The sequence below is a fragment of the Tursiops truncatus genome, chromosome 1 (genome assembly GCF_011762595.2).
Source record: "Tursiops truncatus isolate mTurTru1 chromosome 1, mTurTru1.mat.Y, whole genome shotgun sequence".
Taxonomy (NCBI): domain Eukaryota; kingdom Metazoa; phylum Chordata; class Mammalia; order Artiodactyla; family Delphinidae; genus Tursiops; species Tursiops truncatus.
Genome location: NC_047034.1, coordinates 100,682,341 through 100,708,429, shown reverse-complemented (window position 1 = coordinate 100,708,429; position 26,089 = coordinate 100,682,341). Strand labels below are relative to the sequence as shown.

The following is a 26,089-nucleotide window of genomic DNA, read 5'->3' as shown; positions in this document are numbered from 1 at the left end:
GCCTGGAAGTAAGGAAGGCTTCTAACCATGACTTAAAACTCAGGAGGCATAAAATTAAAAATGCATTGACTACATTAAAAACAAATATTTCTGCATGACAAAACACTAGAAGTAAAATTAACAGGCAAATAAATTACTATTCATATAAAAAAGATTAATCTCTAATTTATGAAAGGCCTTACTAGTCAACTTTTAAAAGATCAATATCTCAATATAAAAATGAAAAAAGAATGTGAATAGATGCTGCAGAGAAAAAGCACAATATTTTTTAAAGATACTAAAAAAGAATGAACCTCCCTCATGATAGGGTAAATTCCATTTAAGACTCTAATGTTTTCACCCCATAGCCTGGCAACATGTTTAAAAAAACACCTTTGGCAAGAGTGTAGGGAAATAGGCACTTCCATACAGTGCTGAGGCAGGATCCTGAGGGTAATTCATCAATATTCATCAGTCATGAAGGTACATACATTCATTAATTTTTTACTGAAGTATGGTTGATTTACAATATTGTGTTAGGGGACTTCCCTGGTGGCACAGTGGTTAAGAATCCGCCTGCCAATGCAGGGGACACGGGTTCGAGCCGTGGCCTGGGAAGATCCCACGTGCCGCGGAGCAGCTAAGCCCATGCGCCACAACACTGAGCCTGCGCTCTAGAGCCTGCGAACCACAACTAATGAAGCCCGCGAGCCTAGAGCCCGTGCTCCGCAACAAGAGAAGCCACCGCAATGAGAAGCCCGCTCACCGCAGCTAGAGAAAGCCCGCGTGCAGCAAGGAAGGCCCGATGCAGCCAAAAATAAATAAATATTTAAAGAACTCTTAAAAAAACAATATTGTGTTAGTTTCGGGTGTACAGCATAGTGATTCAGTTATTTTTTTTCTGATTATATTGATTATATCTTATAAGATATTGAATATAATTCCCTGTGCTATACAGTAAATCCTTGTTGCTTATCTATTTTATGTATAGTAGCTTGTATCTGTTAATCCCATACTCCCTTTCTCTCCCCTTTGGCAACCACAAGTTTGTTTTCTATGTCTGTGAGTCTGTTTCTGTTTTGTATATAGATTCATCTGTATTATAATATTTTTTTAGATTCCACATTATAAGTGATATCATATAGTATTTGTCTTTGTCTGGCTTACTTCACTAAGTATAATATTCTCTAGGTCCCTCCATGTTGCTGCAAATGACAGTATTTCACTCTTCTTTATGGCTGAGTAATATTCCATTGTATGTATATACCACATCTTCTTTATCCATTCATCTGTTGATGGACATTTTAGGTTGCTTCCCTGTCCTGGTTATTATAAATAGTGCTGCTATGTACACTGGTGTGCATGTATCTTTTTGAATTAGAGTTTTCATTTTTTCTGGTATATGCACAGGAGTGGGATTGCTGGATCATATGGTAGCTCTAATTCTAGTTTTTCAAAGGAACCTACATACTGTTTTCCCTAGTGGCTATACCAATTTACATTCCCACCAACAGTGTACAAGTGTTCTCTTTTCTCCACACCCTTTCCAGCATTTATTATTTGTAGACTTTTGATGACGGCACTTCCAACTGGTGCAAGGTGATACCTCACTATGGTTTTGATTTGCATTTCTCTAATAATTAGCAATGTTGAGCATCTTTTCACGTGCTTCTTGGCCATCTACGTTTCCTCATTGGAAAAATGTCTATTGAGTTCTCTGCCCATTTTTTAATTGAATTGTTTATCTTTTCAGTATTAAGTTATATGAGCTATTGGTATATTTTGGATATTGACCCCTTGTCAGTCTCATCATTTGCAAATATTTTCTCCAAATCCATAGGTTGTCTTTTCATTTTGTTGATGGTTTCCTTTGCTGTGCAAAAGCATTTAAGTTTAATTAGGTCCCATTTGTTTATTTTTGCTTTTGTTTCCTTTGCTCTAGGAGACAGATGCAAAAAAATATTGCTAAAATTTATGTCAAAGAGTGTTCTGTCTATGTTTTCCTCTGGGAATTTTTTAGTATCTGGTCTTACATTTAGGTTTTTAATCCATTTTGAGTTTATTTTTGTATATGGTGTTATGGAATGTTCTAATTTTATTCTTTTACAAGTAACTCCAGTTTTCCCAGCACCACTTATTGAAGAGACTGTCTTTTCTCCATTGCATATTCTTGCATCCTTTGTCGTAGATTAATTGACCATAGGTGTGTGGGTTTATTTCTGGGCTCTGTATCCTGTTCCATCAATCTATATTTCTGCTTTTGTGCCAGTACCATGCTGTTTTGATTACCGTTGCTTTGTAGCATTGTCTGAAGTCTGGAAGGGTTGTACCTCTAGCTTTGTTCATTTTTCTCAGTATTGCTTTGGCAGTATGGGGTCTTTTGTGCTTCCATATAAATTTTAGGATTACTTGTTCTAGTTCTGTGAAAAATGTCATGGATATTTTGATAGGGATCACATTAAGTCTGTAGGTTGCCTTGGGTAATATGGCCATTTTAACAATATTACTTCTCCCAATCCAAGAGCATGAGGTGTCTTTCCATTTCTTTGAATCTTCTTCAGTTTCTTTTTCAATGTTTTATAGTTTTCAGCATATTGTCTTTCACCTCTTTGGTTAATTTTATTCCTATGTGTTTTTTTTAATGAGATTTTAAATGGGACTTTTTAAAATTTTTGATATTTTGTTATTAGTGTAAAGAAATACAACAGATTTCTGTATACTAATTTTGTATCCTGCTACCTTGCTGAATTCATTTATTAGTTCTAGTAGTTTTTTTGTGGAAACTTTAGAGTTCTCTACATAGAGTATCATGTCATCTGCAAATAGTGACAGTTTTACCTCTTCCCTTCCAATTTGGATACCTTTTATTTCTTTTTCTTGTCTGATTGCTGTGACTAAGACTTCCAATACTATGTTGAATAGAAGTGGTGAGAGCGGGCATCCTTGTCTTTTTCCTGAATTTAGTGGGAAGGCGTTTGTTTTTCACTGTTGAGTATTGTGTTGGCTGTGGATTTGTCATAAATGGCTTTTATTATATTGAGATATGTCGCCTTTATACCCACTTTGGTGAGTGTTTTTATCATGAATGAATGTTGAATTTTGTCAAATTTTTTTGCATCTATTGAAATGATTATGTGATTTTTGTCTTTTGTTAATGTGGTGAATCACACTGATTGATTTGTATATGTTGAACCTTTCTTGCAACCCTGCAATTAATCCAACTTGATCATGGTGTATGATCCTTTTTATGTATGGATTTGGTTTGCTAATATTTTGTTGAGATTTTTGCATCTATAGTCATCAAAGATACTGGCCTGTAATTTTCTTTTTTGGTAGTGTCTTTGTCTGGTTTTGGCATCAGCGTGATGGTAGCCTCATAGAATGAATTTGTGAGTGTTCCTCTCTCTTCAACTTTTTGGAATTGTTTGAGAAGGATAGATATAAGTTCATCTTTACATGTTTGGTAAGATTCCCCAGTGAAGCTGTCTGGTCCTAGACTTTTGTTTGCAGGGAGTTTTTTTTTATTATTATTACATATTCTATTTCACTTCTAGTAATGTCTGTTCAAATTTTCTGTTTCTTCTTGACTCAGCCTTGGCAGGCTGTATGTTTCTAGAAACTTTACCATTTCTTCTAGGTTGTCCAATTTGTTGGCGTATAACTGCTCATAATATTTTCTAATGTTTTAATATTTCTGTGTTATTAAGTTATTTCTTCTCTTTCATTTCTTGTTTTGTTTATTTGGATCCTCTCTCTTTTCCTATTGGTGAGCCTGGCTAGAGGTTTGTTGATTTTGTTTATCTTTAAAAAAACTACCTCTTGGTTTTATTGATCTTTTCAATTCTTTTATCTCTATTTTATGTATTTCCTCTCTGATCTTTATTGTTTCCTTCCTTCTGCTGACTTTGGGTTTTGTTTGTTCTTTTTCTAATTCTTTAAGTGACCGGTTAGGTTGTTTATTTGAGATTTTTCTTGTTTCTTGAAGAAGGCCTGTATCACTATGAACTTCCCCCTTAGAACTGCTTTTACTGCATCCCATAGATTTTGTAAGGTTATATTTTCATTTGTCTCAAGGTAATTTCCAATTTCTTCTTTGATTTCATCATGGCCCATTTTTGTTTGTTTTTTGGGGTTTTTTTTTTTTTAGTAGGATGTTGTTTAGTATTTTCCTCTTTTTCTTTCTGTGGTGGATTTCTAGCATACTCTTGTGGTCAGAAAAGATGCTTGAAATAATTTCTGTCCTCTTGAATTTGTTGAGGCTTGCTTTGTGACCTAGTACGTGGTGTATCCTGGAGAACATTCCATGTGCGCTTGAAAAGAACGTGTATTATGGTTTTTTTGGATGTAGTGTCCTGTAGATATCAGTTAGTTACAACTGGTTTATTGTGTCATTTAGGACCTCTGTTGCCTTATTGATTTTCTGTCTGGATGATCTGTCTATTGATGTCAGTGGAGGGTTGAAGTCTCCTACTATTATTGTATTCTTGTCCATTTCTCCCTTTATGCTTGTTAGTATTTGTTTTATGTATTTAGGAGGTCCCATACTGGGTGCATAATATTAAAGAGTGTAATATCCTCTTCTTGTATTGAACCCTTTATCATTATTTAATGTCCTTCTTTGTCTTTCTTTATGGCCTTTGTTTTAAAGCCTATTTTGTCTGATATGAGTATTGCTACCCCTGCTTTCTTCTTGTTTCTAGTTACATTAAATATTTTTTTCTATACCCTCATTTTTAGTCTGTGAGTGTCTTTTGCCCTGAAGTGAATCTCTTGCAGGCAGCATATTGTAGTTTCTTGTTTCTTTTATTCAATCTGCCATGCTATGTCTTTTGAGTGGAGCATTTGGTCCATTGACGTTTAAAGTAATAATTGATAGGTATGTATTTATTGCCATTTTAATCCTTGTTTTCCAGTTGTTCTGTAGTTCTTCTTCATTCATTTCTTCTTCTTTTTGTATTTTCTTTTGTGATTTGATGACTTTCTTTTGTAGTATGCTTGAGTTCCTTTCTTTTTGTTTTTTGTGGATCTGTTCTGCTTTTGATTTGTAGTTACCATGAAGTTCAAGCATGTTGACCCACAACTATATCTATTTACTTGCTTTAAACTAATAGTCATTCAAGGTCAAAGACATTCTAAAAGATCTACATTTTTATACTCCTCTCCCTCACATTTTGTGCTTTTGATGTCATATTTTACATCTTCATGCTTATCCTTTTCCTATTTATTGTAAGTACAATTGCTTTTACAATTTTTTATTGTTGTTTAATCTATGTACTGGCTTATTTAAGTGATCGTCAATCCTTTTTATATATTTGCCTTTTCTATTATGATTTTCCTTTTCTTATAAATTCTTGAGGGTTTTCTATTTAGAGAAGACTCTTTGATGTTTCTTTTAGGGTAGGTTTAGTATTGCTGGATGATTTTTGTTTTTGCCTCTCTGGGAAATCTTTATCTCTCCTTCTATTCTAAATGATAATCATGCTGGGTGGAGCATCCTAGGTTTTTCCCTTTCAGGACTTTGAATGCATTTTGCCACTCCCTTCAGGTCCTGCAAAGTTTCTGCAGAGAAATCAGCTGATAGCCTTATGGGGGTTCCCTTGTAACTGACTCTTTGTTTTTCTCTTGCTGCCGTTAGAATCCTCCCTTTAACTTTTGCCATCTTAATTATGATATGTCTTGGTGTGGGTCTGTTTGGGTTCATATTGTTTGGGACCCTTTGTGCTTCCTGCACCTGGTTATATGTTTCCTTCTTAAGGTTTGGCAAGTTTTCAGCCATAATTTCTTCAAATACATTTTCAATCCCCGCTACGTTCTCCTTCTGGAACGCCTATTATGTGTAGGTTGGCACATTTTACATTATCCCATAAGCCTCGTATGTTGCTTTCATTTGTTTTCATTTGTCTTTCTATCTGCTGTTCTGCTTGGGTGATTTCCATTATTCTATCTTCCAGTCACTTATTCATTCTTCTGTGTCATTTATTCTGCTATGAATTGCTTCTAGATTGGTTTTTATCTTGGCAGTTGAATTGTCTCTTTTTGATTGGTTCACCTTTATAGTTTCTAGCTCCTTGTTACAGTGATTTGCATTTCTATCAATAATCTTTCTTAATTCAGTTATCATTTTTATTGCCAACTTTTTTAACTTGGGGTGTAGTGGATTGGAGAGGTCTGTTTCATTGTTTGTTCTTTCAGGGGATTTTTCTTTTTCATTTAATTGGGAGTAGTTCCTTTGCCTTTTCATTTTATTTAACTTTCTCTGTCTTTATAAATCTAGGAGACACAATTATCTACTGTGGTCTTGAAGGGGTGTTTTTATGTGGGAGCATCTCTGTGTAGACTGTCCATGTCCAGTGTCTTTGGTGCAAGTTGCTGGCTTGGGTATGGCTGCCAGCCAGGTCTTTCCTCAGAGTTTGCTGGCCATTATCCCCTTGATAGGAGGTGTAGTTCGTGTTGTTGTTTCTAGACCCTGTGCAGGATATGAGGTGGGGCTTCCCTTCTGTTCTGTGGCTGTTGTCACCCTGTCAGGGGCAGGGTCTGCTCCCCAGTTGTTGGATTAGAAGCCCTGAAGGTCAGGTTCAGTCAGGCTCTATTGCTCTTGAGTGCGTGCCCCACCCCTAGGGAGGTGAATACTAAAGCAAGTGAGGCCCGTGCGGTCACAGAGGACCTGTGGGCCCCCATGACTCTGCTTAGAAGCAGCCCAAGATCGCATCCCTTTCTCTGTTGTGTTCATCCCATATCTAGTGCAAGGCTGTGGTGTGGAGTGGGCTGGGGCTGCAGGTCAGGACGTTGTGGCTGCAGGAGTTTAGGTGGCTATGCTCCTGCCTGCCATCTATGCTGCTTCGGTGCCAGTTTTCTACCAGGACCTGTCTGCCCCAGGTCTAGGCTAAGCTGTGGTGTGAAGTGGGCTTAGCTGGGGTGCTCTCACTGGGAGATAATCTGCTACTCTTGAATGCACTGACGGTGGCCATCACCGCCCCACCTGGACCGCATTCCAGGCCCTCTGGGCTGTCTCTGTGTAGCTAGATGAATTCCCAGGGCCTGTCTGCCCGAGATTCAGCCCTTAGCCTCTGTGTGCTCTTGTGGCACCTCCCTGTGCTCACCCTGACAGTGGCCACTATGGCTCCACTCGCCCCATCCATGTGCAATGGCCTCTGTGGCTTCCCCTGGATCACCCCCCAGGTGACCTGGTCTGGTTCTGCATAGCTAACCTGAATCTTTGCCCTAATCTCGCAGCAGACTGTGGTGTGGAATGAGCAGGGCCAGGGTGTTTGCCCCCTCTGTTTAAGAAGTGCGACGAGGCAGCAGCCATCCGTGCATGGCTCTCTCCACCCTGATTGTCAGCAAGACAGCAGTCGCACACTCCTTGCAAGCAGAGTCTAGGCTTCTCTAGCCCTTCTGTCTGTCGCAGCAGATTTTCCAGCAGGAAAGGGGGCTTGTCTTCTCCACACAGGAGCCCAGGACTCGGATGCCCAGATTGTGGCTTGACCTGCTTGCTTCTCAGGGGCACAGGTCCCAACCCAGTGCCTTTTCTGTCCCAACTGGTTATGTAGAAATCTTTCTTGCAACCTTGGTGGTATAGGAGTTCTTCTGCTGGTTTCCAGTTAGTTTTCCATGAGAATTGCTCCACATGTAGATATATTTTTGATGTGTTTGTGGGGGGAGGTGAGCTCCGCATTCTCCTGCCCTGCCATCTTGATCCCCCTCCCTACATTCATCACTTTTTAATCAAGCATTTCTACTTCTAGAAATTTAATCTTCAGGTATACATGTACCAGTGTGAAATGACATTTGTATAAGGTTATTCACTGCAGCGTTTATAATAGCAAAATAATTAAAGCAATCTAAATGGCTTTCAATAGAGGGCTGCTTAAATAAATAATGGTATATCACTTAATGTAACACTATTTAGCTCTTTTTTTTTAATAAGAGACTAGCTGGGAATAGCTGAGAACTTTCTCAGTCTGATAAAGGGCATCTATGAGAAGTCTGTAGTTAATATTATACATAATGGTGAACTATAAAATGCTTTCTACCTAAAATTAGAAACAAGGCAAGGATATATGCTCTTACCACTTCTACTCACCACTGTAGTAGAGGTCCTAGGAATTGCAATAAAGTAAGGGAAAAAAATAGATTGGAAGAGGCGAAACCATCTTTATTAATAGATGACCTAATTGTTTGCATAGAAAATCCAAAGGAATCTACAAAATAATTACTTAGTGAATTTAGCAAATCTGCAAACTACAAAGTCAAGTTACATTTCTATGTATTAGCAGCAAACAATTAGGAAATAATTTTGAAGTCCATCTTCAGCACTATCAAAAATGTATAGAATAACTAGGAATATATTTAACAGAAGACATTTGAGCCCTCAACTGAAAACTTTGATAAGACATTGCTGAGAGAAATTAAAGAACACCTAAATAAGTAGAGAAATATACCTAATTCATGAATTGGAAGTTTTCATATTGTTAGGATGTCTCTTCTCCCTAAATTGTTCTATAGATTCAACACAGTGCCCCAATATAATTTTTGTAGAAATTGACAAGTTTATTCTAAAAATTATAGAAAATGCTAAAGACATAGGTTCACACACACACACACACACACAAGAAAAAAAAACTTGAAGAAGAACCAAGTTAGAGAGCTCATAACACCTGATTTCAAAAGTTATTATAAAATTACAGTGATTAAGACAGTGCGGTATTGGAATGAGGATAGACAGATAAGTGGATCAGAATAGAGAACCCGGAAATAGAGTAACATATACATGGCCAATTGATTTTTAGTGAAAGTGGCAAGGCAATTTCATGGGGAGAAGAAGACTTTTCAACAAATGGTGCTAAAATAAGTGGGAAGACATGGGGGAAAATGACTTGGTCATTTTGATTGAGGACTCTTACCTTATACCACACACAAAAACTAATTTTAGATAGATCCTAGACCTAAACCTAAGAAGCTAAAACTATAAAGCTTCTAGAAGAAAAGTAGAAGAATATCTTTGCCGCCTTGAAGTAGGCAAAAATTTGAGAGGGCACACAAAGCACTATACATAAAAGAAAAAAAATGATACATTGGACTTCATCAAAATTAAAAACTTCTATTCATCTAAAGATACCGTTAAGAAAATGCAAAACAAAAAAAAAGAAAGAAGCAACAGTCTTGGAGAAAATATTCACAGTATGTCTATATGACAAATGCTTAAATCCAGAATATGTATATAAAGAATTTCTTTAAATCAGCATCTGCAATCCTTTTCTTTAAAGGGCCATATAGTAGATTTTTAGGCTTTGCGGGCATTATCATCTCAGGAGCCACTAGTACTTAACTCTGCCAGTGCAGGGCAAGGGCAGTCATAGAAAATACATAAAGAAATGCATTGTGCTGTGCTCCAATAAGGCTTCATGTACAAAAACAGATGGTGGGCTGAATTTGACTGATCCCTACTTTAAATCAATAACAAAAACTCAAACAACCCAATAAAACCAGGCCAAAGACTTGAACAGACACTTTTCAAAAGAAGATAAACAAAGAGCCAATAGGTACATAAAAAGATGCTTACCATTGTTAGCCATCAGGAGAATGCAAATCGAAAATACCGTGAGATATCACTACATGCTTACTAGAAGGGCTCCCATTGTAAAGGTGAACCATATCAAGTGCTGGTGAGGAGGTAGAACAGCTAGAAGTCTCAGCCATTGCTGGTGGGATATAAATGCTGCAGCCACTTTGGAAAAAGTTTGGTGCTTCTTATAAAGCTAAGCATACGCTTTCCATATGACCCAACAATTCCACTTTTAGGTAGTTACTTGGAGAAATGAAAATGTAGGTCCCTAAAAAGACATATACGAATGTTGCTAGCAGCTTTTTAAAACTGATGATGATGCATCTTTTTTTAACTGAAGTATAGCTGATTTACAGTGTTTCAGGTATACAGCAAAGTGATTCAGTTATACACACATATATATGTATGTATATAAATATTTTTTTTCAGGTGTCCATGATAGGTTATGACAAGATATTGAATATAGTTCCCTGTGCTATACAGTAGGTCCTGGATAGCAACTTTATTTTTAATAGCTCAAAACTGTAAACAACTCAAATGGCAATCAACAGGAGACTAGACAAACAAGTGGTAGTATATTCATACAGTGGAAGAGTACTCAGCAGTTAAAGGAATGATCTGCTGATACATGTGACAGCTGAGTGTAAGAAGCTGGACACAGAAAAGTGCATACTATGTGATTCCATTTAAATGGGATTAGACAAGAGCCCAAACGAATGTTTAGTTATAGAAATCAGATTAATAGTGCCTGTAAAGGCATGGAAATTGATTGGAAGGGGGCATGAGGGAACTTTCTGGGGTAAAAAAGCTGTTCTGCACCTTGAAAGGGCTGGTGGTTACATTGACATATGTATTTGTCAAAAGCCACTAACTGTATGTTTAAGATCTGTACATTTCACTATATGTAAATTTTACCTCAGTAAAAATAAGAGGAATCTCTTATATTCTAATATGAGCAGAGCTACAAGATGTATTAAGTTAAAAAAAAAAGCAAACTATAAAGCAGTGTGCAGTGTACCACCTTTTCCATAAAAAGGAAATATCGTAAGTGTGACTTATGTGTTTATATACATATAAGTATGTATACGTGTGTGTGTGTATATTTGCCTGTATAATCATTACATCAAACATAACCTATAGGATGTAGTTAGAAAGCTACTCTAGTTTTGTTTCTCTGTCCCTTTAAATTTATTCAGCCAGACTAGTTTTTTCTCTGCCCCTGAATGAAAACACAGTTCGCAAGACTTCTCTGGTTACTTTTAGGTAGTAAGGACTCAGTCACTTTAAGTGGTAAAAGACACTTTCAACTCAGGAATTAAAATGTTCAGCGCAGTGTGACAGACTTCAAACTTGACCGGAAGTTGAAGCTTCTCCGTCCCCCAGGTTGGGTCAGGAGCAGGGGGACGGCTTGGGTCAGGGGAGGTGCAATCCTCTGCTTCTCTCTCCTCTCCTACTTCCTCACCCCTTCCTTTCCCAGCTTTGCTAAAACGGGCTTCTGACTCTTGGGGCTGGCACACCAAAAGTGAAGAGAAGACAGAAGGAGCCAGGAGCATTTTTACTTGACTAGTACTGATTCTAGGATGAGTCTTCTGGGCTTGGGAGATGTTCCAGCCAGCTTTCTCCATGAAGCACTTTTCGGGTTATTTGGAAAGTTCCACCAATGGGCTTTCTCACCAGCAGTGCCCCTTACATGGTCGAGTGCATCTCTGCCCTGGCTGATCGTTTCCCTATTCCTCTGGTCGGGCCTTCCTTCCCCTTTCCCGAGGCACTGAGCAGCTACGCACAGCTTCTTTCCGCTGAGGTCCCCACAGTCGTCCATGTAGCCTTCCTGGACACCAGCCCCACCCCGTTCTCAGGGCTCAGACCTTAACCCATGGGTTAAGGTCTGTAAAGCCTCTGAGTTTTCCAGGAAACACTTCTCATCTGACTTAGGAGTAGTATCCCTCACCCTAAGGGACAGCGATAGACTCACATGGCAGTTCTCTCTCTCAAAACAAAAACAAAAACAAAAACATCTCTTTAGAATTGCTCTTGTACGTGAGTCTATGCGCTTGCCAACACCTGTACACAGTCAACTGTATCCAAATAAAAAATACAATCAACCAAGGTATCAGGAGATCTCAGGCTAAAATGTAGACTACAACAAATGAATTCAACTTATTATAAATGTGTGACATAACCTAACTGAAGGGGGTAGAGAGAAAAGGAGCTGGCCTAGGTAACTTGGGAAATAACCCTGTGACTACATACTGTAAGCTAAAGCCAAAAAAAAAAAACCACCAAAAAATTTAAAATACTGTACATAAACACTGTGCTCTAGTTGGTAAATTTGTTTCTCACAGGATACTATTTAGCAATTTTGAAGCTACGTACTAGGGTTGATGATAAAGTAAATATCCATGAGTCCATACTTATATAAATAAATGACTGATTAAGTAAATAAATAAATGGGAGAAAGGAGATAAATCTTTACAGAGGATCTCAGATAATGTGTGTAGATATTCCTCCTCCAGGAGGTGGAACTTAATTTCCCTCTTCTTGAGAGCAGGCTGGATTTAGTGAATCACTTCTAAAGAACAGAGTGTAGAAAGAGAAAAATAGTCACATTCCAGTGGAGAAAACTGGCAGGTACCAGCCACCTTAACCAAGTGATTTCGGGCAACTTCAGCAGTGGGGTCATGTTGCTGTCGTGTCCCCTGATGTGATCCTCTGAGAATAGCTCTTCGCCTCTGTGGTTTTCTTCCTATAAACCCATAACTGCAGCCTAATCATGAGAAAATGTGAGGGTCATTCTATAGCTTGAAGGACATTTTATAAAATACCTGACCATGAATCTTCAAAAGTGTCAAAGTTATGAGAAATAGGGAAGAACTAAGAAACTGTCACAAACCAAGAGAGACACAACAAATAAATGCAGTGTGGCATCCCGGAACAGAAAAAGGAATTGGTGGAAAATGGTGACTTCCAAATAAAGACTGTGGTTTAGTTAATAGTGTAGCACCAATTTTTTTTTGGTTTTTGTTTTGTTTTGTTTTTTGCGGTACGCGGGCCTCTCACTGTTGTGGCATCTCCCGCTGCGGAGCACAGGCTCCGGACGTGCAGGCCCAGCGGCCATGGCTCACAGGCCCAGCCGCTCCGCGGCATGTGGGATCCTCCCGGACAGGGGCACGAACCCGCGTCCCCTGCATCGGCAGGCGGACTCTCAACCACTGCGCCACCAGGGAAGCCCACCAATGTTGATTTCTTAATTTTCACAAATGTACTGTGGCTATGTCAGATGTTAACATTAGGTGGAGGTGAGTGAAGGTCCATGGAAACTCTCTGTACCATGTTTGCAATTTTTCAGTAACACTAAAGTTATTCCAAAATTAAAAGTTTATTTTATAAAATGCTCTTCTAATCTCCAACTTCCAACACTCTTATATTCAGTGTGGGTGAAGGTTTAAGAGAATAACCAGTTTTCTCCTACCTGTCTTTTGACAAGCCCTGCTTGGTGGGGTCTGGCATCTCGTTTGGGGATATAATTTTTATTTTCTTTGAGCCCCAGCAGCAGACTCCTATTTAAATTTCCTGTTACGTTCGTGTATGCTAAAAACGTCTCTAGAATGATATACAAGAAACCAAAACAACGGTCGCCTGTGAGGAAATGTATTTCCGTGGCCCAAGGAGAAGAAAGTGCAGTTACTCACAGTTTATCCTATTGCACCTTTTGGAATCTGAGCTGTGGGAATGTATCACCCTTGCAAAATTTTTAATGTAAAAAAAACAACGGCTCGGTTGTATTACTGTTCTCTTAAATCACCATTCAGCGACTCGGGAACTCTCACATACTGTTGTGACTCCTGAGAAAGATCCTGCTGTATGTTCTGTGTTGAGCTTCCCTGGGGTTTCAGAAGGCATTTTACCTTCATGGCAATGCGACGTTGGCGACCGCCTAATGTTTTAGCAACTTGTCAGGTAATTTAGCACTTCTTGGATCAGGATTATTTCCACTGTTTGGGGCCCACAGAAGGAAAGAAGAGCAGGATGCTGTGAAGGTATGTGTGGCCTCATTAGGATTCATTAGGATGAACATTCCTGGGCATTTTTCCATTTCAGGAAGGGCCCCAAAAGAGGTCAGCTTTTTCATCTACCCAAGGCAGTTATCAACCACAGCTTCATTCATACATTTATCACTCATTTATTAAGCACTCACTCTGTTTGTAACAAAACTCTCAAGGCTTTTACGTCTTCTTAAAGAGGATAGAAATAAAGCTGGTGGTTTCATTAGTACAGCTTTTGATTGAGCCAGTCCTTATCTCTAATAGTTCCTAAAAGAAATGTGATTCTTGCGTTGGAGTTGGTAGTTTGTTATCCAGGAAGGGCCAAGACGAGAGTCAGCAACGTCACTCCCCAAGATGAGGTTCCAGACATGAGAGTCAGCAATGTCACTCCCCAAGATGAGGTTCCAGACATGAGAGTCAGCAATGTCACTCCCCAAGATGAGGTTCCTGGTGTCTATGGGTCTCCATAATCAGTTTCCCATCCGGGCATCAGCTGAACACTGTGGCAGCACAGATGCCTGGCTTTGTAAGGTGTAGACTGCAAACAAGATGTTAAACTTCTTTTTATTATTGTAGATCTTATACATTTTGGTTGCTGAGAATTTTAAGTAAACATCTTTTTTTAAGATAAGTAATTAAGTAAACATCTTTGCCACTTATTCTTTTATTTTTTAGCAAGTCTTTTCCCTTGTTTAATCGATGCATCCCTCAAACTCCTGAGTGTTATTCCCTGTTTGCATCTGTTTTGATCAATGATGTTGACGCCCTCCATCGAATTCTAAGTGGAATAATGTCAGGAAGAGACACAATCCTCGGTCTCTGTGTCCTCGCCTTCGGTAATTTTCAATTAATTTTATTTCAGTGACTATTTATACCAAAGTTTCTAGCACTTATGTATGTTGTACAATGGAAATTAGCCTCTTGACTTAAATATAAAACTTCATATATTTTCTTTGTAGTTATTTTCAGTGTTTCAGGTTCAAGTGGAGCAGGGGGCAGTAAGACTGGGGAGAGGCCAGCTGGCTCTCTCCCCCGAGGCCTCACTAGGTGGGGCTGCCTTAGAGAGTGACCGCGTTCCAGGGCCTGCCCCTCAGCTCTGCATAAGGATGGATGTGCAGAGCAGATTGCCACTTTGTGAACTGGCCATGATAAGTACCAGGAACGCACGTCCTCTGGCCCGTGTGCCCTCTTCCCCTAGGCAAGCCCGATCACAAGGCTGCTTGGTGAGCGAGGGAAGGTGGTGTGTGCATCATTGCATATAACATAGAGGGTATAGCATCAGAGGGCATTGGCCTGATGTATCCAGCTCCTCCTAGGAACAGGCCTGCTGGGTTGTAGGAGGGTCAAGGTCTTGAGCCAGATCATGCCTTTTCCCGGCCTTTCTGGAAGCAGCCCCCTAGGCGCTCGTCACCATTTGACTTCCCATTTGCTATTTCAGCTCGATGAGCTCCTTTAAGAGTCGACCTTCTCTTTGAACGAATTAGTTCTCTCCGCTGCTGTAGGCAATAGTAGTGGCCTCTTATTTACCCCGTTATTTACAGCGGCTGCCTCCCAACCTTGGAAGGTTGAAAGAAACTCTTTGATCAGCCATTAACATAATTTTGCCAGTTTACAGATTGAGTTTTCCATAATTTCATTACCTAAAGGTTACTAATTCCTGAATGCTTGGGGATGCTTAACTAGCCACCGTTATGTAACTTCCAGACTTCTTATGACCCAGATGGGCCAGACATCCTGTTTGCTGTTAACACATTAAACCTCATCAGAACCCTATCACTGTTTGCAGGAGAGGAAGCGGAGGCTTAGAGAGGTCTGAGGCTTGGCCAAGCAGAGGTGCAGAGCTGAGACTCAGCCCAGACCTATCTGATTCTAAACCCATATTCTTAACCACTACACCCAAATATCTATATGTAATCTTGAATTCTTGTTTAGAAAAAAAAGTAATATAGTATTTATAAACTCACTGAAGTACTTAGAATAAATTCATAGGCTTAAAAACCCCCGAATTGGAAACTGATGTGCAGATTTTTATACATACATCTTATAATCTTAAATTTTTCATTTTTAAAGGCATTCATCTTTCATATTCAATGAGAGTATCTGAGAACACAAAATTAGATCTTTAGATAAGTTATGAAATCAAAAGAGTTAAGTTTGATAAAAAATTTTAGATGGTTCATTTGGACTTAAAAGAAAAAAAGAAAGTTTAGGGTTTTTTGGGAATAATACCTGCTTTAAAAGAAATTTTTTTTAAGTCAAGAAGAATGCTAGCACTTTCAGGAAGTGGCACTGTCACAGACCTAACTTGTGTATGCTTCAGAGAGGGGCCTGGTGTGTCTTGTTTTTTTGTTTGGTAGATGTCCAAGATATCTAGAGATTGAAGGAAGTCCTCAGCCCTCACTCTTTTGGAAGGTTTAGGCGTTCCAGCCCCATCATCATCCCCCTCATGCCTTGGTGCTTGTTAGAATTTATATGTTTTGCTTAATTTTCTAGCCTTGTCTTTGGCCATGATGTTCACCTTCCGATTCATCACCTCCCTTCTGGTTCACATTTTCATTGCACTGATTGTTTTGGGATTGCTGTGTAAGTATTTCCACTTGATTGATTTCTTCTTGATTAAATGAAAAGCCTTTCCATTAAGTGTAGAACTTAAAAGCTGGCATTGCTGAGCTACATGGGGTCTTAGAGAGTCTCTCGTCCAACTCCCTCATGTTACATATGAGGAGACCCAGGCCCAGAGAGGTCAGGGAGGACCACAGGATTGCTTCTGTCTCACAGATCACAGCAGAGTTCCTGCTCAGCCTTCTGTCTCTTCTGCACTGTGCCGCCTCTCAGATGAGCTGGCCAGGTGAGTGGTACTGGTTTCCACACCATTAAAAGTCAGTTCCAATGCCTGTTGGAAGCCCTTTAAAGCAGAGGTCCCCAACCCCGGGTCCGAGGCCTGTTAGGAACCGGGCTGCACAGCAGGAGGCGATGGAGCGAAGCTTCATCTGCCGCTCTCCATCCCCCCCCACCCCGCATCGCTCGCATTATGGCCTGAACCATCCCCCCACCTCCCACCCTGTGCGTGGAAAAAGTGTCTTCCACAAAACCGGTCCCTGGTGCCAAAAAGGTTGGGGACCGTTGCTTTAAAGGATGTCTTCTGAATTTTCACATCACCCGTGGGTACCCACATTGTCATGCAAAGGCTCCGGCCAATCTGAAGAGACGCAGGCCCTGAGCTGGGGCAGGGTCCCGGAGACCCTGCCCGGTGCCCACTGTTTTCCTTTTCAGTGCTGGATCCTGGATCCATCCAGAAGTTGTCGGGGAAGAAGTTCCGAGGGGCAGAGGCATGCAGGGAGCTCAAGGCAGCAGCTGTTTCCGAACTAGTATAGGATATTTTAATTTTTAATAATTGGCATGACCGTAGGAGTTTCATCCCCTAAACAGTCAGTTCTGCAGATCACAGGTGCCCAGCGTGCAGGTGCTGGAGGACACGCACTATGGCTTGTGAGGGTGCCTTCCCCACCTACGGCTAGTAAAGACGACTGTGACCTCCCTGTCGTCACTGTGGATGCGCTGCAGGTGGTACTGAGTACCTAAATGCAGAGCATGTGCAATGTCGAGGCGTCTGCCCAGTTTTGTAGGTGCCAAGCCAATATCCAGGCTGCCCCTAGAGTTGTCACCCGCAGAGCTCACTTGGAAATTTTAGACTTTAGACTCTAATATTGTTCCTCTCACCATCCCGTCAGTGTGGTTTCCTCCCTGCTCACACCCAGCCCCACCCATGGGCTAGGCTGACAGGACACATCTGTGTTCCGGAGTTACCTCCCTGCGTCTCCCAGAGACAGGCAGCCACCCCAGGTCTGGCAGGTCCTCAGCTGGCCCCATCCAGCTGCTTCAGAGGGCCGGTCAGTGCCTGCAAAGCCCCAGGGGTTTGGGACCCACTGCCTGAGCAGGGCCGCCTGGTGTGAAGGGAGGGGCGGGTGCTTACCTCATGGCATGCGCGCTGAGTTCTGCTGGTGTTTTGCTTTCCAGTTGTCTGTGGTGTCTTATGGTGGCTGTATTATGACTACACTAATGACCTCAGCACAGAATTGGACACAGAAAGGGAGAACATGAAGTGTTTGCTGGGGTTTGCTGTTGTGTCTACAGTTATCACGGTAAGAAGCACCCTTCCAGCAGTAGATCAAGTAGCCGGGCAGAACTCTGAAATCCAAATAATTAGATTTTAACCAAAAAGCAACGAGCACTTGTTTTCTTTCACTGCAGAATGTATATACATGTTAGTGTAGTGAGTGTAGACACATGTCTAGTGCCTTTGTGTTTTATTTGAGATACCTACATAGGAATGCATTGCAGCCTTAAAAAAGATGAGTAAACGCTCTGACTTCGTTCCGTCACGTCCGCCATCTCAGAGGTTGGTTCGTTACCCTTGCTGACTCATTACCCTTGAACACAGTAGAACCGCTTGCACCCACAGGCGGCTATAGGGGGGATGCCGCAGCGCGGAGAGGGAGCCAGACATACAGCAGTTCCCATTTCCTGGTTTGCGGAGAGTCGCCACCCCTCTAGCCAGTGGATGCTCTGCTCTCAAGGCTGTGACAACTCGCACTGCCCTTGAACACAGAGAGCCCTTTGTTTCCAGACGTGCGGCTGCTAGGCTAAGTTGGTTTGAGAGAACCGCCGCCTCCTTGGTGAATTCCCTAGTTGAGAGCAGGCAAACAGAGAGCATTGAGCCTGGAGATCCTGGTTGTTGGGGGAGGGTGGTTGGCAACTGAAAATCATTCTGGTCCCTCCCCGGGTGCTGATAGCAGTTCTGGAATCATAGGGCCCTGGAAAGGGTCGGGAACTGATTTCAGGCGGCCCACGGGCATCCTTTGGTGTGTTGCTTGCTAACTGTTTCACGCAGGCATGGCAGCCGGGGTTTCCACACTTATTAAATCTTTCAGCAAGGGCAGATTCTCCCACCAGCTCAGCTCTCTCCTCTACGGGGATCCTTCGGTTCTCATGTTTGGTACAGGCTTCCCGTTTTCTCCTTTCTAGTGAGGCGTCAGGTTTGCGTTTGTCACGTGAACTGCATCTCAGTGAGCAAGTATCCGATAAAGCAAAGCTCCTGGTTCGTCCCGGGACCAGGCCCGGAGCTGAGCCAGGGCGTGTGCAGGAGGCTGGAGAAGAAAGGGCCCCCTGCACCCCAGGCCGCGTGCTGGGCTGTTGGCACTAGGGGCAGGGAGGAGAAGGGCTGGGAGCCGGGAGGGCTTGCTTCTCCCCTTCCCCCACCCCCAGCCCTCCACAGGGCTCCCTTTGTCTTCACACACTGAGCCATTAATGGCCGCCGATGCCAGGGTCGGGGGAATGCTCTTCACCAAGCGAAAGGCTAGGGAAGGGGCAGACTGTGAGAGCAGAGTGAGGAAGCGCACCACGGCTCGCACACCGTTCATTTAACACACGTGTCACTGCCGCTCAGTCTCTACCAAGGACTGCTGCTGAGGAGCTGCTCTCATAAGAGCCCTAGCTTCTTCGTCACCATCACCGTTTACTGAGCGCCTGTTACGCCCAGGGCCCTGCACTAAGCAATGGACCTGGCAAGACACAACACGAAGGTAGCACAGGCCCCACGATGAGATGAATTACAGGGCTAGCAACGCCGTGACGTGGTACACGGGGAGAGATGGCGGCCTATGAGGGGGGCTGCCTGGGAATATTATTTCAGTGGTTTCAGTAAAACCACTAGCAGCGATGAAGAAAATGGGATGAATGGCATCGAATGCTCGCCTCAGTGTGTCAGCCTAGGGGTGCATCTTAGAGCCCAGAAGGGTGAAGTTGAGTCTTGACCCCTGTGGTGAGTCAGCTCTGCTGTCCACCCCACCCAGCCAGCACCCCTAGCACCATCCCCAGTGGGTAATGCGGATCTCCCTTGAGACTGGGGAAGTGACTGGTTAGAGTTAACTCATCACTTGTGGTCAATATCCTGGTGTACTTTGAACGTGAGGGGAGCATTTTATGTATATATATATAATATAGTTGAAAAACACACACATTTAAACACACACATTTTACCATTCCACTCGGGAGCTAGAAGCCAAGTTTATTTGCCTAAAGATTGTATCATTTTGCCTCATTAAAATTTTTAGTAAAAAACGACAACAACAAAAAATGTCCCTCTTCCTTGTTGGTTGTGCTAGGCATTGAGGACACAGAGATGGAAATTCCTACCGTCTCCTCCGGGCATCTTCCCTGGCTCCTCAGGCCAGTCCCCACAGCTACGGCAGGAGGCCCTGTTCCCAACCCCTGGAGCAGTTTTGCACAGTTTTATCCCACTGCCCTCTGACTTTCCTCCACTTGATTATGAGGTCCCTGAGGGCAGCAATGCCCAAGCCCAGCTGGAAGAGGAAGGGCATCTTAGGCCAAGGGAGTAGCATGGGAGGGGTCACAGAGACAAGAGAGGAGCCTGTAGAAAGTTCCCTCGACAGGAAGGGACCATGCCAGGAAGATCCTGATTTACAGTGATGATGATTTCGATCTTTATCCAGGAGCTTTGGGGAGATGTTGAAGGATTTTGAGCAGGATTTTGAGATGATATCCTTGACTCTACCTTTTACAAAGATCCCTTTAGCTTGGGTTGGAGGAGGGATTGAGGCAAGGGTAGGGGGCTAAGGGGATTAAAAGCAGAAGGTAGTGCAGAGGCTACTGGGGTCTGGGTGAAAGATGTTGAGACTTGAGCTGTGGCATCAACCTGGGAATAGAGAGGAGAGGATAGATTGAGAGCTCTATCGGGAAACTGAGTCCAAGGTGATTGAGATTGTGCTGTGCGCTGGGACTGTGCCAGTCCTTGGCAGTAACAGACGGCCCTGCCCTCAAGGAGCTTGATGTAATGTGAAATGCAGGCAATAAACATCTACAGTAGAGTATGTTGAGTGCTACAGTAGGGTAAGTATGGGATAAGATGGAAGCATGCAAGAGAGGAGCCTGATTTTTTCTTGGAGAGTCCAGGAAAATTAGGGCCACTGGAGTAGGGAATCCAGGGGAAATAAGTGTTTGTATGAAGATAATGAATTCAGTTCAGGACAAGTTGAGTTTGACACACTGTAGGACACCCAGCACCTGGTCAGTAACTGAAGTGCTTATTCATCCAGCACCTAGAGAAAGGTGAGGCTGGAGATTTTTTTTTTTAATTGGCTGCAGGATCTTAGTTCCCCAACCAGCGATCAAACCCGTGCCCCTCGCAGTGGAAGCGTGGAGTTCTAACCACTGGACCCTGGAGATTTTTATTTAAAGGTTATCAGCATCTAAGAAGGATTCTAAAACCACAGAGGAGTAGGAGAGACCACCCAAAGGATCCCAAGAAATAGCAACTGAAGAAGTAGAAGGAGAGCCAGAGGAAACAGCAGTCACAGAAGTCGAAGGAGAAAGTTTTAGGAAAAGAGGAGGGGACAAGAGATTCACACGCCATGCTGAGGTCAAACAAGATCTGGAATGTTTGTGGGATTTGACGTTCAGGAGGTCAGATGAGGTGACCTTGGGGAGAGCAGTTTCAGGAGAGTCTTGGGGTCCGGAGGTTTACAGGCAGCTGAAGGATGAGTGCAGGTATGGACGTGCAGATGGCTAGTGTGCACTAGAACTTGAAGAAGCTCTCCTGTGAAGGAGATGAGAGATGACGGTGGCTGGGCCGCGGTGTGAGGGCAGAGGGAGGTTTGTTTCTTTAATATGATATTTATATACAGGGAGGCCAAAGCCGGCAGAGGAGGAGGCACAGAAGGTTGCTTTGAGGCACGATCACTGTCCTCTTCCCTCATACTTGTGTCCCCTTGACCTTCTGCCGTCCTTCCGCATTCTCTGAGCATATTGGGTGCTGTGGAGGGAAAAAGAAATAGACGGTTCCCCGACCCCAGAGGACCTTATTCTCGTTTTCTCTCATTCTCTGACCAGATTGCAAGCTCCTTTAGAGCAGGGGCTGTGTCTTGTCCACTGTTGTAGCAGCAGGATCTAGCATAAGTATCAGCACATAGTAGATGCTCAGTTAGTATTTGAGAATATGGCTCTTCTATTATAATAAAAATAGGGAGTAACTATCTTAAAAGAGTTGTTTGCTGAGATGTCAATAAAATATTAGGGTTTGTTTTCAGCTCATCTCAGTTCTTCATTATTTTGAATAATTTAACCCCTTTCTCACCAGGCAGTTCTGCTCGTCTTGATTTTTGTCCTCAGAAAGAGAATAAAATTGACAGTTGAACTTCTCCGAGTCACAAATAAAGCCATCAGCAACTCTCCTTTCCTGCTGTTCCAGCCACTGTGGACGTTTGCCATCCTCATTTTCTTCTGGGTCTCCTGGGTGGCCGTGCTCCTGAGCCTGGGAACAGCAGGTAAGGGCAGTGGGAGTGGGGTCCGTCACCCTGGAGTCGTGCACGGAAGGCCTCACCATTCTGGAACCATTGGCCTGTTTTTGTAAGGACCGAATTTCCCAAGCAGCTAAAGGCATCTGATGCCAACAGTGACGGTGCCTGGGTCTCTGTCATGGGAGAAAAAGCAGGAAATTCTTTTTCCTCTTTTGTATCAGTATGTGAAAAAAAGAACCCGGGAAAGACCCTGTTAAAACGTTGTGCTCAGAAGAACAAGCTTAAGTTTAAAGCAAGTGTGCACAGATGTTCACATTGCTTTGCTCCTGAGAAGACAATACGATCCTCCATTCTGCTGTCATATCTATACAGTGGTTTTCCACCAGAGATATTCCTCAGAATCAGCTAAGGTGCTTTACTAAAATACAGATGCCTGGGCCCCATCCTCGGAGACTCTGATTCACTTGGTTTGTGGTAGGGTTATGTTTTTTTGGATCCCTGTAAGAGAGCAACCACATTCTAGAACAGTGCTATTCAAAGGGGTGTCTGACACCGGATAAGGAGCTTATGCCAGAATGTCTGTCCCTCCATCACTTCCTCCATCAAGAAAGTCTTGCTGTGAAAAAAAAAAAAGTCAGCAGAATGAGACGATAGGCCTCATGATGCAGCTGACCTAACTTCTGGTACGAGCTCCTTATCTCACTGTGGACTAATCACATACAGGGTGAGCCCAGGCCACTAGTCTGTGGCCCCCACTTTGAGTGATACTGCTCTAGATCTTCTCTCACTCACTCCTCCATTTGATTTAGTTAAGGCCCAAACTCATACTCTGATGTGAGTACAAAAGAGCAAGTTGCTTTTGGAGACTTTCACCAGGCAGATAAGAACCACAGCAGATGTCAAAGCAACAGGCTAACATAATTTCTTAATGTTTAGCAAGTCTATTCTGTTCCCTGTAGGCTCCAGTTGTATATGTAGGAATAACTACATGTAGTAGATTCTTAGTAAACTAGGTTCTCTTACCTCTCTTCTGGAGTCAACTGACCCCATGGAGATTACTTCAAGATGGGCAGCCAGCTCTCGGGAGGTCCAAGCCCTTGAAAGCCCATGTTTCCAGCTTAGAGATGCTCTAGGGGCAGTCTCTTCTGGCAGGGGTCTCTGGAAGCTTGCTGAAGGCCTGCAATGCACTTCCAAAAATTATCCAGCAGGGAACCTTGTTCAAATTGATTACAGGAGAGTAATCAATCAGGATGAGTTTTGTGTGAGAGTGACAGAAACCTCAAAACAGTGGCTTAAACAAGATGACGGGCAATTCCTCTCTCATGTAAATGAAGCCCACGGGAGGAGACCCCATGCCAGCATGGGCTGCCAGGGGTCACAGACCCACGCACCTTTTTTCTTGTTGCACAGCCTACCACTTGCTTCCACCTCAGAGCTGAAATAGACACTCGAGTTCCAACCACCCCGTCTTATTGGGCTGTGAGGAAGGTAGCAGGGAAGTCATGACAACACTTCCACCTACACCCATTGGCCAAATCCCAGTTACATGGCAACTCCTCTGTGCAAGGGGGGACAGGAAATGTCATTTCGTTGGTGGCGGCCATGCACAGCCTAAAAATAAGAGGTTCTGTTACCAAGAAAAGATGAAAGAACAGAAATTGCAAGACAGTTGGAAGTCTTAACTAGGGCAACACTGAACAAGCATCTTCCAGCTCGTTCCCTTGATGTGGTCTTAGTCCTGGCGGAAAGGGAAGCAATGGCTTCAGTGCCTCCAGGAAAGCAAGCATTTATTGAAAATTTCCCAAATTCTAAGCTCTGCACTAGGTGCTGTCTTATGTTCTCTCCTTTAAGTGTCGCAACCCCCTTTCGATGCCTGTGTTGTTATGTTCAAGTTACGGGCAAGAAAACTGAGGTTCTGAGAAAGCAATTTGCTGAAGGTCCAGCTAGAAAGTGTGATGGCTCTTACTGACGCCAGAGCTCTAGAACAGAGCCTGTGCTCTTTCTACTACGTCGCATGTCCCCTGTGTCTGGGATACAAAGCTAGGAGATCAAATTAGACCTCCTCAGGTTTGTCTGTTCAAGTTGAAGCAGTATTGTGACCACAGCAGCTGGCTGGTGAATGCAAGCTGTGCCTGTAATGTGGTGTTTGGGACCTGCGGCCAGAGGGCAACATGACAGGGCCAGAAGCTAAAGCCAGATCAGGCTGGGAGTGAGGTGTGGCAGGAGGTGGCAGGGCTTGACGCCCTGGTGGTGGACTGTGGTGCTGGGCCCTCGCCCTAAAGAATCACAGAGGAGGGCTTCCCTGGTGGCGCAGTGGTTGAGAGTCCTCCTGCCGATGCAGGGGACACAGGTTCGTGCCCCGGTACGGGAGGATCCCACATGCCGCGGAGCAGCTGGGCCCGTGAGCCATGGACGCTAAGCCTGCGTGTCTGGAGCCTGTGCTCCGCAACGGGAGAGACCACAGCAGTGAGAGGCCCGCGTACCACAAAAAAAAAAAAAAAGAATCACAGAGGAGAGGTGAGGCCCTGGGAAGTACAGCTCAGGACCAGGGAGGGACCTTCCTACTCCAGCCTCCAGGGTACAGCTGCCCGCCCCGCTGTCGTTATGGGCTCTAAGTCTGAGTGAAGGGAATTGTCTCTGTGGTTAAACCCTCAATGATTTGGAGCAGGACACGTTCTTTCGTTCTTTAATGCACAGACGTTAGGTGAGCACTGGGGGGACGAGGCCCTGGCAAGGCGCTGGGAAGAGTGGTGACCTCTCCCCACGGTGTGGATGGCAAAGGCGGATGAGCATCGCAAGAGGAGACATTTGGGGAGCTGTGGAGTACCACAGTGAGGCTCCAACCCCCTTTGCGAGTCAGGGAAGGCTTCTCGGAGGATGGGCTGGAAATTACCAGAAGATCGGAAAGTACAGAAAAAGGCAAAGGGGATTTAGTGGGGTCATGTCCAAGCTCAGGAGGGAGCCTGCTCGCAGGGGACAAGGCGAGAGCCGGTCCTGGGAGTTGGGGATATAGCTGGAGAGGAACACGCCCCAGGGCCAGCTTGGGGGTGAGCTGCTAGTAGGGCTGTCCTTCAGTTCCCCCACTTCGGCCCCAGCTGGGCCCAGGGCCTGGGCCACAGGACTGAGAGGAGGGGCCGGGAGAGGTTGGGCTGCTCTGTAGGGCCGAAGGCAACACATCAGAGGTCACATATTAAAGCGCAGCCCTTCTCTATCTGTGGAAGGAGCAAAATGAGCAAAAGTGAGAGGAGTTGAAGGGCAAGAAGAGGAAACCGGGTGCCCAGGACCTACTGTAGGGGTCTGTGGGCAGGTGACGTTCGGCTTCACAGGAGAGGGTGTCGCACAGAGCGACTGCCTTCCCCCTTCCCCGGGGCTGGGCGTCATAGAGACCAGACCCGCCGTCCCCTTAGGCCACCTGCCTCTTCTCTCCACTCACCTGTGGGCTGACCCAGGTGCACAGAACTCCCTTTGACTTCAAAGGCCTTTTCATGCAGGGCCCGGACGATGGGCTCTGGGCCTGGGCAGGTCATCTGCTGCTTGTTTTGATCTTCAGCAGGTGCCCAGGTGATCCGGGTGGTGAGAGATGCCTGCACGGCACCTGACTCTCTCATTTCATGTCCCTCAGGAAGTCCCAGGACCCTCAGGCTCTCTCTTCAGTCTTCACCCAATGTTCCCAATGCTGTGGGGTGTCCTCAGTGGGTAAATACTGTAAGACTTTTATTGCGTCAGATGATTGAATGAGTTAATATTTTAATGTGTAAAAAAGAAAAGAAAATGCAGAAAAAGTGAACTTTAGGTTGATCACTTTTTGCCATTTTTTTGATGAACTATTTCTCTAGTGACTGTCAATCAGTCTCTTAACTAGTTGACAAACTCTGGCTTGTTTGAGGATTGTTTCAGTGGAGCATAACCAGGCCCTCAGTAATGATGGTAACGAGTCAGTTGGGACTTGTCTGCCACCAGCAATGTGACAGTGACTACTAAATCCAGTGAAAATAGCAGTTACAGGAAAACGGAAATAACCTTGGGAATCCAGTAGGTGCAGTTGGCAGGTTGGAAAGAGCCCAGTTGATCTGATGACCCCCAGTTACCGTAAGGTGGTCAGGATGCCCCACAGTCAGAACAGTAGAAGAAAGAGGCCCATTTGGGGAAGGGGGGGCTTTCTCTCCCAGTGGTACTGCAGTTAGAAG

At 43.6% G+C, this 26,089-nt stretch overlaps 1 protein-coding gene across 3 annotated transcripts in view; it reads left to right on the top strand.

Annotated features, from left to right (window-relative positions):
* Window positions 1–26,089, top strand: part of SLC44A3 (solute carrier family 44 member 3) — a 94,525-nt gene that overhangs the window by 11,796 nt on the left and 56,640 nt on the right. For all 3 annotated transcript variants that reach the window (XM_019919312.3, XM_004322417.4, XM_004322418.4), the window contains 4 exons: window positions 14,263–14,423; window positions 16,081–16,170; window positions 17,605–17,729; window positions 21,743–21,929. In XM_019919312.3, coding sequence (XP_019774871.2) covers window positions 14,263–14,423; window positions 16,081–16,170; window positions 17,605–17,729; window positions 21,743–21,929 — 563 coding nt within the window. The remainder of the gene's footprint in view (window positions 1–14,262; window positions 14,424–16,080; window positions 16,171–17,604; window positions 17,730–21,742; window positions 21,930–26,089) is intronic.